This window comes from Nansenia antarctica (genome assembly GCF_963989245.1).
Source record: "Nansenia antarctica genome assembly, chromosome: 10".
Classification (NCBI taxonomy): Eukaryota; Metazoa; Chordata; class Actinopteri; order Argentiniformes; family Microstomatidae; genus Nansenia; species Nansenia antarctica.
Genome location: NC_137680.1, coordinates 25,698,309 through 25,715,212, shown reverse-complemented (window position 1 = coordinate 25,715,212; position 16,904 = coordinate 25,698,309). Strand labels below are relative to the sequence as shown.

General features: G+C 45.1%; 2 protein-coding genes across 2 annotated transcripts in view; one reads left to right on the top strand and one right to left on the bottom strand.

Moving 5' to 3' along the window:
• Positions 1-676: 676 nt before the first annotated feature.
• LOC308165896 (gamma-crystallin M2-like) lies at positions 677-1,328 on the bottom strand (the record flags this gene model as incomplete). The annotated part of the gene is made up of 2 exons (XM_080540080.1): positions 677-961; positions 1,062-1,328. 2 exons carry the CDS (start codon positions 1,326-1,328, stop codon positions 677-679), a joined length of 552 nt encoding a protein of 183 aa, XP_080396206.1.
• A 2,106-nt stretch (positions 1,329-3,434) lies between these two features.
• hace1 (HECT domain and ankyrin repeat containing E3 ubiquitin protein ligase 1) overlaps positions 3,435-16,904 on the top strand; it is a gene marked incomplete at both ends in the record, with an annotated part of 38,883 nt that continues 25,413 nt past the window's right edge. The window contains 10 exons of the mRNA XM_080541122.1: positions 3,435-3,522; positions 4,708-4,762; positions 5,135-5,224; positions 6,255-6,359; positions 7,143-7,218; positions 7,483-7,614; positions 10,325-10,407; positions 10,859-10,955; positions 11,468-11,569; positions 14,903-15,009. Coding sequence (XP_080397248.1) covers positions 3,435-3,522; positions 4,708-4,762; positions 5,135-5,224; positions 6,255-6,359; positions 7,143-7,218; positions 7,483-7,614; positions 10,325-10,407; positions 10,859-10,955; positions 11,468-11,569; positions 14,903-15,009 — 935 coding nt within the window. The remainder of the gene's footprint in view (positions 3,523-4,707; positions 4,763-5,134; positions 5,225-6,254; positions 6,360-7,142; positions 7,219-7,482; positions 7,615-10,324; positions 10,408-10,858; positions 10,956-11,467; positions 11,570-14,902; positions 15,010-16,904) is intronic.

Below are 16,904 nucleotides of genomic sequence, written 5' to 3'. Positions count from 1 at the left end.
GGTCTGTACTGGACTGTACTGGTCTGGGCTGGTCTGTACTGGTCTGTACTGGACTGTACTGGACTGGTCTGTACTGGTCTGGTCTGTACTGGTCTGGTCTGGGCTGTACTGGTCTGTACTGTCTGAAGCTGGGATGCTGTTCCTGTTATGTGTAAATTGTTGTGCCTGTCATGACTTCCTGTGTTGTTATTTTGTATTCATCATCATTTATGATCTGTTTAGTCACATCAGCTATTTGAGTTCTCATGAGATCATGTCTTATCCTGCCAGTGTAGCCAGAGAGAGAGAGAGAGAGATGAGAGAGAGAGAATGAGAGGGGAAAGAGACAGAGAGAGGGAGAGAAGAGAGAGGGAGAGCATGAGAAAGAATGAGAGGAAGAGACGAGAAAGAGGGAGAAAGGAGAGAGAGAAAGCGAGCAGAGGAGTGACAGTGCTCAATACCAATGTGTGTGTGTGTGTGCCTAAGTGTGTGTGTGTGCCTATGTTTGTGTGTGTGTGTGTGTTTGTGTGTGTGTGCCTGCATGCCTACGTACAGTATGTGTGTGTGTGTGTGAATTCATCGCACACCTTGTAAAAAAAAAAAAAAAACACACACACAACTTCACAGTTAAAATTTTCTAAAAACGTTTATTCAACCGATTCTCTTTAGGTCTCTCGAAGTACCAATCAAGCAACATCTAGTACCAGGAATCCATAATGCGCCTCATGGACATGAACCTCATGTTGTTGTTGCCGTGGCACATCTCCCTGAAGTTCCTGTACTCGCCGGGCCTCATGTACCACATCTTGCCCATGTAGCTGGGCTGCTCGTACATCAGCCAGTGGCCGTCCATCACGTTGCAGGACATGCAGTTGTTCATGCGGTAGCGGTCCTGGATGTTGTCACAGTCGTCCATCATCTCGTGCATCTGACCTCCGAAGCTCTCCCTCTCGTAGATCCTCATCTTGTAGTTGCCCCTGTGCTGTAATAGGATCAGGAAAACACAGGTTTAGTGGTAGGATAGATAGATAGATAGATAGATAGATAGATAGATAGATAGATAGATGGTTGTGTGGACCTACCATGGGGATGTAACGGCAGGAACTCATGTTCCAGTTGAACATGCTGCTGTAGTCGGAGTACTCTCCCCTCCTGAAGAACCACTGGTTGCCCATGTAGTTGTTGCGCTCATAGGCCATCCAGCAGCCGTTGTGCACCTTGCAGGACTGGCAGCGGCTCATGTAGGAGGACATGTCGGAACAGTCGCTCATACAATCGTAGGAGCGGCCTCCGAAGTTCCTCTCCTCGTAGAAGGTGATCTTGCCCATCATGTTCATGTCGGTAGTCATGTTGATAGCGGTGGTTAGCTGCTGATGCTAGCTGCTGTTGCTGGTCCTAGAGGTGGTGGTGAGTGACTGACTTGCTACCTGTTGGGAAGCCCTCCATTTTATACCTGTGGGGCCTGGGGCCTCTGCCATTGTTTGGAGAGAGAGAGGCCCTGAGTCAGCGACATGCTATAGAAAGCTATGCTAAGCTAGAAGTTTAACAACAGTCAATCGTGCTACTGTACATTAGAGCAGGAGACTCTGGCTCTGTTGCGCTTAAGTTCATTTATGTTAGATCTTTTGTTACGCCTGTGATCGTTTATACGGACCATAATCCTTTGGTGTTTGTTCACAGAATGTGTAACCACAGTCGACGCCTGATGCGTTGGTCGCTAATGGTCCAAGGTTTTAATTTGGTGATCAGACACAGGAAAGGTTCTGAAACTGTATTTGCTGATAAGCTTTCTCCTTGTTGCAGTTTTTCCTCAATTTCTCAAAACTCTGAACACAAAATAGAAAAGAGTTAATCATTTTGCCAAAACTCTACTCTGTATTCTCAAAACAGATTCTTTCCACCAAAATGATACACACATCTATCATTATTATGATGACCTCTTACAGAGCTGTTTTGGCTTCATGAGGTTATGTTACATATTCAAATGTATAACATTGTGTAGGAATTGTTACATTTTTCTCCTTTGTTTACGTTTTCTTTCCTCCAAAATAGGTTGCAATATTATGGTACGTACAGTAGAATAGATCTAACATCTAAATAGTCTTCATCCCGCCTCATCCCGATCCTGATCAGGGGGGTATTCCATCAAAGTCGCTAAAGGAAAATCTAGGCTTATTTTGATAAATCTTGCGACATTTACAAAAAGATAAGCCTAGATTTTTCTCTAGCAATGTTGATGGGATATCCCCCAGGCCAGAGGACCTCATCTCCATGTCCTGGGATGTTCTCCCTGACCAACCAGCGGGGGGGAAAAGCATCTGTGGAAAGTATATCCAGTACAGCCTACACATCACTGTGGCTGAGTAATAATAAGATTAATAACTTTTATTTGTATAGCACTTTTCCTGCAAACGTTGCAGCTCAAAGTGCTCCAATCATTATATAATCATCATTTATTATTTAGTCATTTAAAGGCAATATTAAAAAGATGGGTTTTTAGTCTTGACATGAACATATTTGCTGAGGTTGCATCCCTAATGTAAACTGGCAGTGCATTCCACAATCTGGAGCATAAAATGAGAGTGCAGCCTCACCAAATCTCTTCTTTTGTACATGTGGTACACATAGAAAGCCAGCGTCAGAAGACCTGAGAGCTCTATTGGGCTGATAGCAGAAGGTCTTTCAGATATTCTGGATCTGTGCCAGTGAGAGCTTTATAAACAGAATGGTGGATAATAACAATAGAAGTGAATAGGATAGAAAATAATAGACGGTATTATCCATACAAGAATGAGGTCTTTGGTATCACATTTTGAAAAACAAACACCATGCCCTGAAAATTTCCCCCAAAATAAACCATGGTATATAAAAAATAAAAAAAATAAAAAAAACAAAAAATAATAACGTAACAAAATACTGCATTGAAAACTACAGTACCCAGACGCCCTTGCGTTTGGACGTCATGAAAACAGGAAGAACGGGTTTACACAAGGAATGCTGCATGAATCACAGAGAGAGAGAGAGAGAGAGAGAGAGAGAGAGAGAGAGAGAGAGAGAGAGAGAGAGAGAGAGAGAGAGAGAGAGAGAGAGAGAGAGAGAGAGAGAGAGAGAGAGAGAGAGAGAGAGAGAGAGAGAGAGAGAGAGAGAGAGAGAGAGAGAGAGAGAGAGAGAGAGAGAGAGAGTGGGGGAGAGAGAGTAAGAGAGCGAGAGAGAGACAGAGAGAAAAAAAAATACTGCATTGAAAACTACAGTACCCAGACGCCATTGCGGTCGGACGTCATGAAAACAGGAAGAACGGTCGACACAAGGAATGCTGCATGAATCACAGAGAGAGAGAGAGAGAGAGAGAGGAAAAGGGCAGTGCTCCACAGAGACCATCGACAGCCCGATGGATGACACCTATCTACCGGACAAATAGGCTTTACTCGAGGCTCCGGTAACCTGTTTACTGATCGATGGAAAAGGCGATGGAGACACTTAACACGCAGCTCAGTCGGCTGACCCGCTCCCTGCGCCGGGCCAGGACCGTGGAACTACCCGAGGGTACCTGTCTGTCTGTCTGTCTGTCTGTCTGCCTGTCTGTCTGTCTGTCTGTCTGTATCTGTCTGTCTGTGCCTGTCTGTCTTTCTGCCTGCCTGCCTGTCTGTCTGCCTGCACCCTGTCTCTCTGTCTGCCTGTCTGTCTGCCTGTCTGTCTGTCTGTCTGTCTGTCTGTCTGTCTGTCTGTCTGTCTGTCTGTCTGTATCTGTCTGTATCTGTCTGTCTGTCTGTGTCTGTCTGCCTGCCTGTATGTTTACCTGCCTGTCTGACTGTCTGTCTATCTGCCTTTCTGCCTGTCTGCCTGTCTGCCTGTCTGTCTGCCTGTCTGCCTGTCTGTCTGTCTGTCTGTCTGCCTGACTGTCTATCTGCCTGTTTGTCTCCCTGCCTGCCTGCCTGTCTGCCTGCCTGTCTGTCTGTCTGTCTGCCTGTCTGCCTGCCTGTCTGCCTGTCTGTCTGCCTGTCTGTCTGTCTGTCTGTCTGCCTGTCTGTCTCCCTGCCTGTCTGTCTGTCTGTCAGTCTGTCAGTCTGCCAGCGCCAACCTTACATCCTGTAACCTTACATTAATGGCAACCTTCCATCCTGAGCCGGTTCATGAGCTGATTCATGTCCAAACATGTTCAGGGTTGATGTACGGTCTGTTCTGACAAACTCTTAGCCCTCATTAGCTTCTCCCACATCGTTATATTTCCTCCTTTCTTCCCCAAATACCAAAAGGATGAGGCTATATACCAATCTTGACTTTTTGACCATCTAGACTAAGAGGGAGTGGCACTGAAATTAAAAATAGAAACGATAAAGAGATGATTTCATCCTTTGTGAAACGGCGAAACTGGAAGCTAACCCCCCCCCACACACACACACAACACGATTTGACCACATAACTGTACACTATGTCAGTGTTTGACAGTCAGGCTGGGAGAAGGCAGGCAGACAGGATGTTTTGGTCTCTATTGGGAGGGGCATCTTAGTTACATGCCAAGTACAACGCTCGGGTTCTGACAGAGATTGTTGTGCTGGAGTTACAGAGAGCGGTGGTAGTAGCTGCTGTTGTTTTGCTCAAAGGTTCAAAGTTCAATTAGGGCTATATAAGGGCGATAGAACACTGTTATGTGGAGGTTTGACTCATAATCATGACGTTGTTGTTTTTATCTGGTATGATCAATGAAAATCTTCTCTTCTCCTTTCACAGATAATGAAACCGCTGTCTACACACTCATGCCTATGGTGATGGCTGACCAGCACAGGTACACACACACACACACACACACAGACACACACACACTCACACACACACACACACACACAGACACACAGACACACACACACTCACAAGCACGTACAAGCACGCACACACACACACACACACACACACACACACACACACACACACACACACACACGCACACACACACACAGACACAGACACACACACCTCTATTCCTTACATCTTAGGTTCCTGAGGAGAGAGGATGAGAGAAGGAGAGGAAAGACTTTCTCATGAGTTGTGTATGTGGTCACACAGGGCAGACACATTGGTTGAGACTTGTCTGAAGGTCTGTAAGTCTTGTCTGAAGGTCTGTATGTCTAGTCTGAAGGTCTGTATCTCTTATCTGCAGGTCTGTGTCCGAGCTGCTGCTGAACTCCAAGTTTGACGTGAACTACGCCTTTGGACGGGTCAAGAGAAGTCTGCTGCACATCGCTGCCAAGTAAGACAGGATCTGATCTCTAGATAACGGGACAGCTCCACTGAAGATGCTGTTAGTCCAGGACTAGGCTAAGGCCTTGTTAGTCCAGGACTAGGCTAAGACCTTGTTCGGCTGAGGTCTTGTTAGTGAATCTGGTCCACAGTGTCTCAGTTTTGAGCCTCGGGGGAGATTGTATGATACTTTTTGCCAAAGAGATAGGGCAGAATCTGTGTGTGTGTGTGTGTGTGTGTGTGTGTGTGTGTGTGTGTGTGTGTGTGTGAGTGCGTGCGTGCGTGCGTGCGTGCGTGCGTGCGTGCGTGCACATGTGCGCGTGCGTGTGTGAGCGCGTGTTCTATTTTTTGCCATAGCGATGCGGCAGAATCAGTGTGTGTATGTGTGTGTGTGTGTGTGTGTGTGTGTGAGTGTGTATGTGTGTGTGTGTGTGTGTGTGTGAGTGTGTATACTGTAAATGTGTTTGTTTAGGAGAATTCACTCCATAGGTTTTCCGTCTCAGACAGTCTGGGTCGCTGGGCTGGTCAGCTTCCACAGCTGATATCATAAGTGCCTTCTAAAGTACTGATAATGGTAGATGGACTTATATTTATATTGATTTATACAGCTCCTTATTCCAGAGCGCTTTACAACGGCCTCTCATTCACCCGTTCACACACACATTCACACACCAATGGCGGCAAGCTACCATGCAAGGCGCTGGCCCACTCATTGGGAGCAATTTGGGGTTCAGTGTCTTGCCCAAAGACACTTCGACATGTGGCCAGCAGGGGTTCGAACCGCCGATCTGCCGACCTTGCGATCATTAGACGGCGGCTCTACCTCCTGAGCCACAGCCGCCCCGACTTCTAGCCATGTAATAATACAATGTAAACCGAATGTAATAACACAATGTAAACCGAATGTAATAACACAATGTAAATCGAATGTAATAACACAATGTAAACAGAATGTAATAACACAATGTAATAACACAGTGTAATAACAGAAGGGTACAGGGTACAGGTAGAGTGACTGTAGTGTTTCCTGTTTCCTGTAGCTGTGGGTCAGTGGAGTGTCTGGTGCTGCTGCTGAAGAGAGGCGCCAACCCCAACTACCAGGACATCTCAGGCTGCACCCCCCTGCACCTGGCCGCACGCAACGGGTACACTACACCCCCCCAATACACCCCCCCCCCCCCCCCCCCCCCCCCTCAATACACCCCCCCCACCCCACCTGGCCGCACAGAACCAGTACCATACCTGAATCTAGCTCACACCTGATTCAGCCAATCATCGATCATGTGTGTGTGTGTGTGTTTGGGGGTGTGTGTGTGTGTGAGTCTCTGTCTCTGTCTGTGTGTATCTCAGTGTGTGTGTGTCTCTGTCTGTGTGTGTGAGTCTCTCTGTGTGTGTGTGTGTGTCTGTGTGCGTCTCTCTCTCTGTGTGTGTCTCTCTCTCTGTGTGTGTGTGTCTCTCTCTCTGTGTGTGTGTGTCTCTCTCTGTGTGTCTCTCTCTGTGTGTGTGTCTCTCTGTGTGTGTGAGTCTCTCTGTGTGTGTATGTCTCTCTCTGTGTGTCTGAATATAGCTCACACCTGATTCAGCTAATCTCCAGATCTTGACGAGCAGCTAATTAGATAAATCAGCTAATTTAGGAACGCTGAGTGATGGTCTGTGAGACAGCAGCGCTCCACGTTCTCATTCAGGCTCCACTATACTGCACGCTCACCACACTCACACCACACCGCTGCCCCCTGTGGCCGCGAGCCAGAGTGCACCTTCAGTCTTCACATTACATGCCTTTGTCAACAACTCGATGATGGTGATGATGATGAGGATGATGATGGTCACAGAACGCACTGCATTTCCTATTGCTGTTTTAACTCTGGGTGTAACAGGAGCCCTCTCCCCCCTCCCCCCTTCCTCCCTCCCTCCCTCCTTCCCTGCAGACAAAAGAAGTGCATGGGCAGACTGCTGGAGTACAATGCAGACGTCAATATCTGCAACAACGAGGGCCTGACCGCGGTGAGAATACGCCTTCATAACAACCTTACAACCCTCTCCACCTCCATAACAGCCTGCAGCAGGTTTAACAGGATCTGATCTTGACTACCTCAACGCCCCCTTCCCCCCCCCCCCCCCCCACAGGACTGCGGTCGAAGTGTGTGGTCGAAGTGTGTGGTTGAAGTGTGGTCAAAGTATGGTCAAAGTGTGTACCCTCCTGAAGATCCATTGTGTGGTCAATGTGTGGTTGTAATGTGGTGAAAGTGTGGTCGTACCCTCCTGTAGATCCACTGGCTGGCGGTGAACGGTCGTACGGAGCTCCTGCACGACCTGGTGCAGCACGTGACCAACGTGGACGTGGAGGACGCCATGGGCCAGACCGCCCTGCACGTGGCCTGCCAGAACGGACACAAGACTGTGAGTTTATAATATAGACAAGACTGAGTTTATAACATAGACACAAGACTGAGTTTATAACATAGACACAAGACTGAGTTTATAATATAGACACAAGACTGAGTTTATAATATAGACACAAGACTGAGTTTATAATATAGACACAAGACTGAGTTTATAACATAGACACAATACTGAGTTTATAACATAGACACAAGACTGAGTTTATAATATAGACACAAGACTGAGTTTATAATATAGACACAAGACTGAGTTTATAATATAGACACAAGACTGAGTTTATAATATAGACACAAGACTGAGTTTATAACATAGACACAAGACTGAGTTTATAATATAGACACAAGACTGAGTTTATAACCAGGGGTGCACATACCTTTTTGGGGCCAGTGCTCAGAGGAGCACCTAGGGATGCTGCTTGGTGCTCCCCGAGCTCGCGGGTCACGACCCGTCCCACAGGATGGATAAAAAAGGGATACATGGATAACTTATATTAGCAAAACGACATTTATTCATAAATAAAGATGAACGAACAAATGCTTGTGTGCAAAACAAAAGAAACAAATGCAAAATCAAATGACTGCTCTTTAAGCATGAAAGTCTGTCAGACTCCTTTAAACACAATGAAATCAACTGACATCTCTTTGAGCACTAACTGAATGTCTGTTCTTTAAACACAATGAAATCAACTGACATCTCTGTAAGCACTAACTGAATGTCTGTTCTTTAAACACACTGAAATAAACGGACATCTCTTTAAGCACTGCTCTGTTCTGTAAAGACTGAAATCAGCTTTTCAACAAAAAGTTACAGCCTAAGCATTTATTTATGCTACAAGCTTAATCATCATCATCACTGTCCTCAATTTCAACCATGGTAGAGGATGTTGTAGGCTATCACTTTAAATAGCTCATTATTTTGATTGTGCAACAAAGTCTTTTTTTCTAATAGAATTCCCAACCATATTCCCTGGGTCAGGGGTCGAGGTGCGATAATGAAGCTGTAAAACAAACGTCTGAACGTTTGAAAGCTTCAGAGAAAAGAAACGTGTCCCTTGGTGTTGTTTTTCCTTTTAGCGACGAGTCGTTCGGGACTGAATTTTCACGTGGCGGCGTGATAACCGTGCGATACGCGATACGCGGAATGAAAGTACGAGTTACGATACTTTCCGAATGTTTTTGTGAGGGGAGTCGCCGTGGTCGTCGTCGGTCGACTGTTGTGATGGATTACTCGTCGGGCCTTCGGCTGAGGGGACGGCAAATAGTTACTTAGTGGGGCTTGCAGTGATGCAGCAGTCAGCAGTCAGCAGTTGGATTTTGAGGAAGTAAATTCCTCTCCCAGCAGTTCCAGCTGTTGGTGCGCAAGAGCGCCTTCATACGGCTGATCTGCCGCGCAGCATGCATTTTGGCGACGCATGCGCACTGGCGCACCAGTTATGTGCACCCCTGTTTATAACATAGACACAAGACTGAGTTTATAACATAGACACAAGACTGAGTTTATAACATAGACACAAGACTGAGTTTATAATCTAGACACAAGACTGTGAGTTTATAACATAGACACAAGACTGAGTTTATAACATACACACAAGACTGAGTTTATAACATAGACACAAGACTGTGAGTTTATAACATAGACACAAGACTGAGTTTATAACATAGACACAAGACTGAGTTTATAATATAGACACAAGACTGAGTTTATAACATAGACACAAGACTGAGTTTATAACATAGACACAAGACTGAGTTTATAACATAGACACAAGACTGAGTTTATAATATAGACACAAGACTGAGTTTATAACATAGACACAAGACTGAGTTTATAACATAGACACAAGACTGAGTTTATAACATAGACACAAGACTGAGTTTATAACATAGACACAAGACTGAGTTTATAATATAGACACAAGACTGAGTTTATAATATAGACACAAGACTGAGTTTATAACATAGACACAAGACTGTGAGTTTAATATAATATAGCCCTGCACGTAGCCTGCCAGAACGGACACAATACTGTGAGTTTACAACATCATAATATAGTAAAATATAATATAATATAGCATAGTAAAATATTATATAATATAGCATAGTATAATATAATATAATATAATACAGCATAGTATAATATAATATAATATAATACAGTATAGTATAATATAATATAGCATAGTATAATAAAATATAATATAGCATAGTATAATAAAATATAATATAGCATAGTATAATATAATATAGTATAATACAGTATAGTATAATATAGCATAGTATAATATAATATAATATAGTATAATACAGTATAGTATAATATAATAAAATATAATATAGCATAGTATAATATAATATAGTATAATATAGCATAGTATAATATAATATAGTATAATACAGTATAGTATAATATAGCATAGTATAATATAATATAATATAGTATAATACAGTATAGTATAATATAATAATATAATGCTATACTGTATAGTATAATGTATTAGAATAGAATGTAATAGACCCCCTGGGACCATACTGCATACTGACCCAACCACACTGCTGCCCCTCTCTGGATGGGAGGCAGAATGCACCTTCAAACATAACATGGTAATGATGGTGATGGTGATGATGATGATGGTGTGGTGGAGGTCACAGAGTTCACTGTGTGTGCGTGTGTGTGTGTGCGTGCGTGCGTGTGTGCGTGGCCTCCCCAGACCGTGCTGTGCCTATTGGACAGTGGCGCTGACATCAACAGACCCAACTGTGCTGGAGCCACGCCCCTCTACTTCGCCTGCAGGTGATTGGTCCCTGCGTATGATGACATCACATCCTGTCACGACCAGACAGCACTTCCTGTCTGCAGTCAGGGCCAGATTCCCTGCTCCAGGGGAGGCTGGCGGAGGTAGAAATCGGAGGACGGGCTCATTGTAATGGAATGGAATCAATTCCTCATTCCCTTACATGCATTACAATGCGCCCGTCCTCCGATTTCTACCTCCACCAGCCTCCCCAGATTGATATAGCATTTCAATACATATCAGTACATATCAGTACATATGAACACATATCAATACATCAATCATTCCATACATAATCCAGCTGTTTTGGGAGAAGTGTACGAGGTAGTAAGAGAGGCCTCCCCTGACCTCCTCCCCCCCCCTTCCCCTGACCTCCTCCCCCCCCCCCTCCCCTAACCTCCTCTCCCCCCCCTCCCCTGACCTCCTCTCCCCCCCCCCTCCCCCCCACAGCCACGGCCAGAGGGACACAGCCCAGATCCTTCTCTCCCGGGGGGCCAAGTACCTCCCAGACAAGAACGGGGTCACGCCGCTCGACCTGTGTGTGCAGGTGAGTGTGTACGCAAGTAAACAAACAAGCACACAAACAAACAAACAAACAAACAAACAAGTAAACAAGTAAACAAACAAAAAAACACTTTCTTCACTCATCTCTTAAAAAAAAAAAAACACAAACAAACGTTTTAAACCCCCTCTGTGTACCACTACAGGAGCAGTCAGCTCACACAGAGAAACAGTCAGCTCACAGAGAGAAACAGTCAACTCACAGAGAGAAACAGTCAGCTCACAGAGAGAAACAGTCAACTCACACACACAGAGAAACAGTCAGCTCACAAAAGACAGTCAGTTCATTGTATCAATGTGCGCCGAAACAAAGCTTGCAATTAACCCTAACCCTGTTTTTGTAATGGGAGTAGAAATTACATTACATTAAGTGCACTCTGCAGAAGTAAACTGTACTCTCATACCCTTGTGCGTGCGCGTGTGTGCGTGTGTGTGTGTGTGTGTGTGTCTGTGTGTGTGTGTGCGTGTGTGTGTGTGTGTGTGTGTGTGTGTGTGTAGGGGGGCTATGGGGAGACGTGTGAGATCCTCATCCAGCACCACGGACGTCTGTTCCAGACCATGATCCAGATGACCCAGAACGATGACATCAAAGAGAACATGGTACCTGTCTGCCTGTCTGTCTGCCTGTCTATCTGTCTGTCTGTCTGTCTGTCTGTCTGCCCAGTCTGTCTGTCTGCTTGTCTGTTTGTCTGTCTGTCTGACTGTTTGTCTCTCTGTCTGCCTGTCTGTCTGCCCTGTCTGTCTGTCTGCCCTGTCTGTCTGTCTGTCTGTTTGTCTGTCTGTTTGTGTTTCTGTCTGTCTGTCTGCCTGTTTGTCTGTCTGTCTGTCTGTCTGCCTGCCTGCCTGTCTGTCTGTCTGCCTGTCTGGCTGGCTGTCTGGCTGACTGTTTGTCTGTCTGTCTGCCCTGTCTGTCTGCTAGGGCTGCCACAAACGATTATTTTCATAGTCGACTAGTCACCGATTATTTTAACGATTAGTCGACTAATCGGATCATAAATTACAGCTTATCACACAATTACTCAATCGCTCTTATTTAGCTATCATCTTCTAAATCAGCTTATAAATTTAGCTTGAAGTTGTTAGTTGTTGTTGTAGGCATGTGCTAACTAAAAATAAAGACAATTAAAATGATTGTTCACTCAAAAATAGATATTTTAATGAACTTTGCAGATTTATTTCTGGCATCACTTGCATGTAATGTAAAGAGTAGTAGAGAGTGCAAACTGCTGAGTAAAATGAGGTAGGCTAGGCACTAGGCAACCAAAAGAATACAAAAACAAAAATAAATAAAAAGTTTTGCTTTGCTTCACTCATCTCTGGCATCAAACATACATTTTAAATGTATTGAATAGTGCTGCAAAATAAAATGAGGTAGGCACTAAGGCAACTAAAAAAGAGCAATTATCCACAAAAAGAAATGTTTGTAGAGAAAAGGTTTGGTCTCAATCAAATAACATAACAAAGAAAAGTGCAGGAGACTGAGCAAAGAAATTGTTTCTCTCCTGTGTGGACTATTCATTCATAGCGAGGAAAGTCAGCATTTCCACATGTTCTGGAGAGAGGCTTGCTCTCTTTTGAGAGCAGATGTTCCCTGCTGCAGAGAAGATCCTCTCGGATGGGGTGGAGGTTGCAGGGATGCACAGAAAAGATTTTGCCAGCTTTGATAGTGTGGGGAAACGCCCCTAATGTGCGTTATTTTGGCAGGCGAGATGTCAAACTTTTCTACCACCTCCTCCTACAGCACATAACGTAAAATAATGAAAGAAGGCTTTTAACGTAACGATATCGTTAGCCAATAACAAGCTAACTAGCTTACCGAGACGAGCCATCGTCTTCCTCGTCATCTGCCACAACGAGCTTCCTTTTTAGATGCTCGCGCATCATAGACGTGCTGCCATGATAAGCGAGTTCAGCTTTGCAAATTGTATATTTTACATTGTTTTTTTCAACGTTGTGGTTGAAATGCTCCCACACTTTAGAGGTACGAGGACGGGAAGACATTTCTCTGTTTGTTTTTCCAGGGACGTCACGTGTGCCCCGGATGACCGACACTGCGCATGTACATCAAAGACACTGGGAGACGCTAGTAGCCAGTCTGCCAAGATCTACCAGTCTAGTTTCAACATCGCAAACGTACATGCACGTACTACAAACACACACACACACACACACACACACACACACACACACACACACACACACAGTTCCCAGCCTGCATAGTAAACTCACAAACTCACAATACACTTTCCCTCTCTCTGTCACACAACCACAGGAGAAGACCATCACAAACCCTCCCTCTTTGCTATTTTCGCTCACACACACACACACACACACACACACACACACACACACACACACACACACACACACACACACACACACACACACACACACACACACATTTGCCAGTCTGCATAGGGAGCCATAGCACAAACCCTCCCTCTCTCTCCCTCTCTCTCTCTCTCACTCTCTTACACACACACACACACACACACACACACACACACACACACACACACACACACACACACACTCACTTTCTCTCACTCACACACTGACAGCCAGTCTGCAGTACCATAGCCAACTACTGATCCAACAAACAGAAAAGTAAACCAGATACAAAACAGGTAGTTCCCTAGTTTGAAAGGAGGAAATAAATGCATTTATCTACCTTAGTGGGAGACCTGGCACTGGGAGAAGGCAGCTAGTTTCTAGTAGTCAGGGCTGTAGGAGCTGGTTGCAAGGTGTAGGCAGCCTGCAAGGTGTCATCAGCCACTGTGGATCTGTCATCGAAAAGGCAATCTGCAGCCTCGAGAAACGCTTTTTTCACAATTTCGCCGTCTTTGAATGACTTCTTCTGTTTAACAAGAACGTGACTGACGCGATAAGAAGCTATCGTTACAGCTGTACGTTTTCGCTCTTTTGCCACATTTCCCTTCTAACAGCCATCGTAGATCTGCAGATCCGACAGACGCACTTCCAATATCACATCGTGTAAAAGTCCTCCTCCCATTCTGGATGGAAGTTATACGTTATTGGTTTCTTACTTGGTCCAGCTTCCCCACTCATTTGTATACCCTTTCTTTAGTAGTAAATAGTAGAAATTGGAAGGCTAACTATAGTTAATTAGTCTCGCCGGTATTTTGTATTTTGTAGTTGGCGCTGTTGACTGTGCATGCGTGGTGAACCGTGTGTTAGGTGAAAAGATCAGATCGCAGACTGGCTTACCTGTACGTCAATCAAGTGGCAAATGCCATTTTTTTGCCATTTTTTTTTCAATGCCATGCGATCTACCCATACTACCTTTGCGATCGACGTATTGGGCACCCCTGCGCTAGACAGTGGCAGCTTCAGGGAAGAAGGGAAAAAAAAAAAAAAAGCTTTTTTTTTTCTTATTTCAGCTCCCAAAAAACATGCGGCGACGACGTCGATTACCAAATATGTCGGCGACGATTTTGGTAATCGACGTCGTCGCGACTAGTCGACTAATCGTGGCAGCCCTACTGTCTGTCTGTCTGTCTGTCTGTCTTTCTGTCTGCCTGTCTGTCTGTCTGTCTGCCTGTCGGGCTGACTGTTTGTCTCTCTGTCTGTTTGTGTGTCTGTCTGCCTGTCTGCCTGTCTGGCTGTCTGGCTGTCTGCCTGCCTGTCTGCCTGTCTGTCTGTTTGGCTGGCTGGCTGGCTGGCTGTCTGTTTGTCGGCCTGTCTGTCTGTCTGTTTGTCGGCCTGTCTGTCTGTCTGTTTGTCGGCCTGCCTGCCTGTCTGTCTGTGTGCCTGTCTGTCTGTCTGTGTGCCTGTCTGTCTGTCCGTCTGGTTGAACTTACGTAAGTGTGTGTGTGTGTGTGTGTGTGTGTGTGTGTGTGTGTGTGTGTGTGTGTGTGCGTCTGTGTGACTCTCTGTGTGTGTGTGTGTGTGTGTGTGTGTGTGTGTGTGCAGCTCAGGCAGGTGTTGGAGCACGTGTCCCAGCAGAGCAACAGCCACTACCAGCGCACCCTGACCAGCCTGGCCGAGGTGGCCACCACCAACGGCCACAAGCTGCTCAGGTACCTTAGCCCCGCCCCTTCTGCTTCTAGCCCCGCCCCTTCTTAGCCCTGCCCTTTCTGCTGCTAGCCCGGCCCCTTCTGCTGGCCCTGCCCTTTCTGCTGCTGTCCCTATAAAGCTCTTCTCTTGTCCTTCTCTCCTCTATGAAGCTCTAACGTCTTATGTCTGTCATATTAAGCTCTATTCTCCTCCTTAGTCTATCCAGTAGCTATGAAGCTCTATAACATGTATATGAAGCTCTCCTCCTCTCCTCTCCTCTTCCTCCTCTCCTCTCCTCAGGGTTTCCGTTAACCGGTAATTGCCGGTCTTTGTCCGGTAAAATCTATTGAAGTCCGACAAATTGAAATCTCTTTGGTCATAATGTCCGGTGAAAATAATTCCCTCTAACCACAATTTGAATACAATTCGCTAAAGTTGAATTGTCACATTCTGATTCCTTCTATATTAAAAAAGATGAATATATAGGCTATATTTCTTTTATTATTATATGATTTGACGCCGGCATGAAGATGACTCCGCGAAACAGCGGTGGCAGGGTTGCCAGATGGGATTTTACAGCCTAACTAGTCTATTACCGCTAAACCCAGTAGCCCATTCGGCGATAACCCGGCCCATCTGGCAACCCTGCTTTTAACCTGCAAACGTTGCAGCTCAAAGTGCACCATTAGCGAGTGAGAGGTAAACATGGCAAGACAAAGTAAGCTTAACAATGACTTCATGAAACCAAGCTACAATGAGTCTGAGGAGAAGTCTGTCTCTAAAGAGATGGAGGTAGTGGCTCCTCCAGCCAACTGGAGGGTTCCGAGTTGAATGGAAAGAACATTTCCCCTGGCTGCGTTTAGATGGGGAAGGAAAAATGTTCTGCTCACCGTGCAAAAAATCGGGGAGGAATAACGGATTCACGAGAGGAGCAACGAATATGAGAATGTCTCACTGATCACAGGCGGTGCAGTGAGCACATATCGGCGGTCAGGCCACTGTGAGCAGGCTAATGAAACGGCTAACAATAAGCTGCACTCTCAGCTACAAGTTGCATTTCACATGGCAAAAAATGGCATCGCATGTCATCAGTATGTGGGACTGACTGAGCTACTGAAAGCAGTTAAGTTCATTTAAAGCCTATTTATTTTCAAAGAGTTTTATTCTATTTTATTTTATCTGATAAAAGGCATATGAACGGAAATTAGGCTAGCCTATGTGTCACGCCAGAAGCCTACATGTAACCTCTTGCACTTTTCAATACAATGTTATACATCTAGACATTGTGGTATTTCTTTATATACGTATCCCAGCCTGCCTATCAATCGTTTCTCAATAAACAGTTATGTTCTCCTCATTGTCATACTCGCGAGTCCGATTAAGATATAGAAATGACGTTGTTTTATTGATAAAAAAGGGTAAAACTGGAAAGAGAAAATAGAAAACTCACATTAATCCCAAACAATTTAACAGACTTCAGTTAACGTAATGTGGAGTCCGTTCATTGATCGATGCAGTCTGTTCAGTTCCCAGTGTGGCGCGTTCAGCGCTGGACATAATATTATGGCATAGCGCATGCGAATCATGAAAGCCTATATTATATAGCTCGCATCTAATCGTATCGGATGAGAAATAGACATTAAACGGCATATACTGTATAGGCTACACAACAGTAATCACCGCGACAAACAGCTATATTATATTTTAATATGATGACCGGAATTTCTCACGTTTGTCCGGTAAATTGAAATCTTCCCGGACACGTTGACCGGCACAACTTTTTTCTAACGGAAACCCTGCCTCCTCTATCCCCCCTTCTCCTCTGCTCCTCCTCCTCCTCTCCTCTCCTCCTCAGCCTGTCCAGCAGCTATAAAGCTCTATAACGTGTCATGTCTCTCCTCTTGAATATCAGCACGGC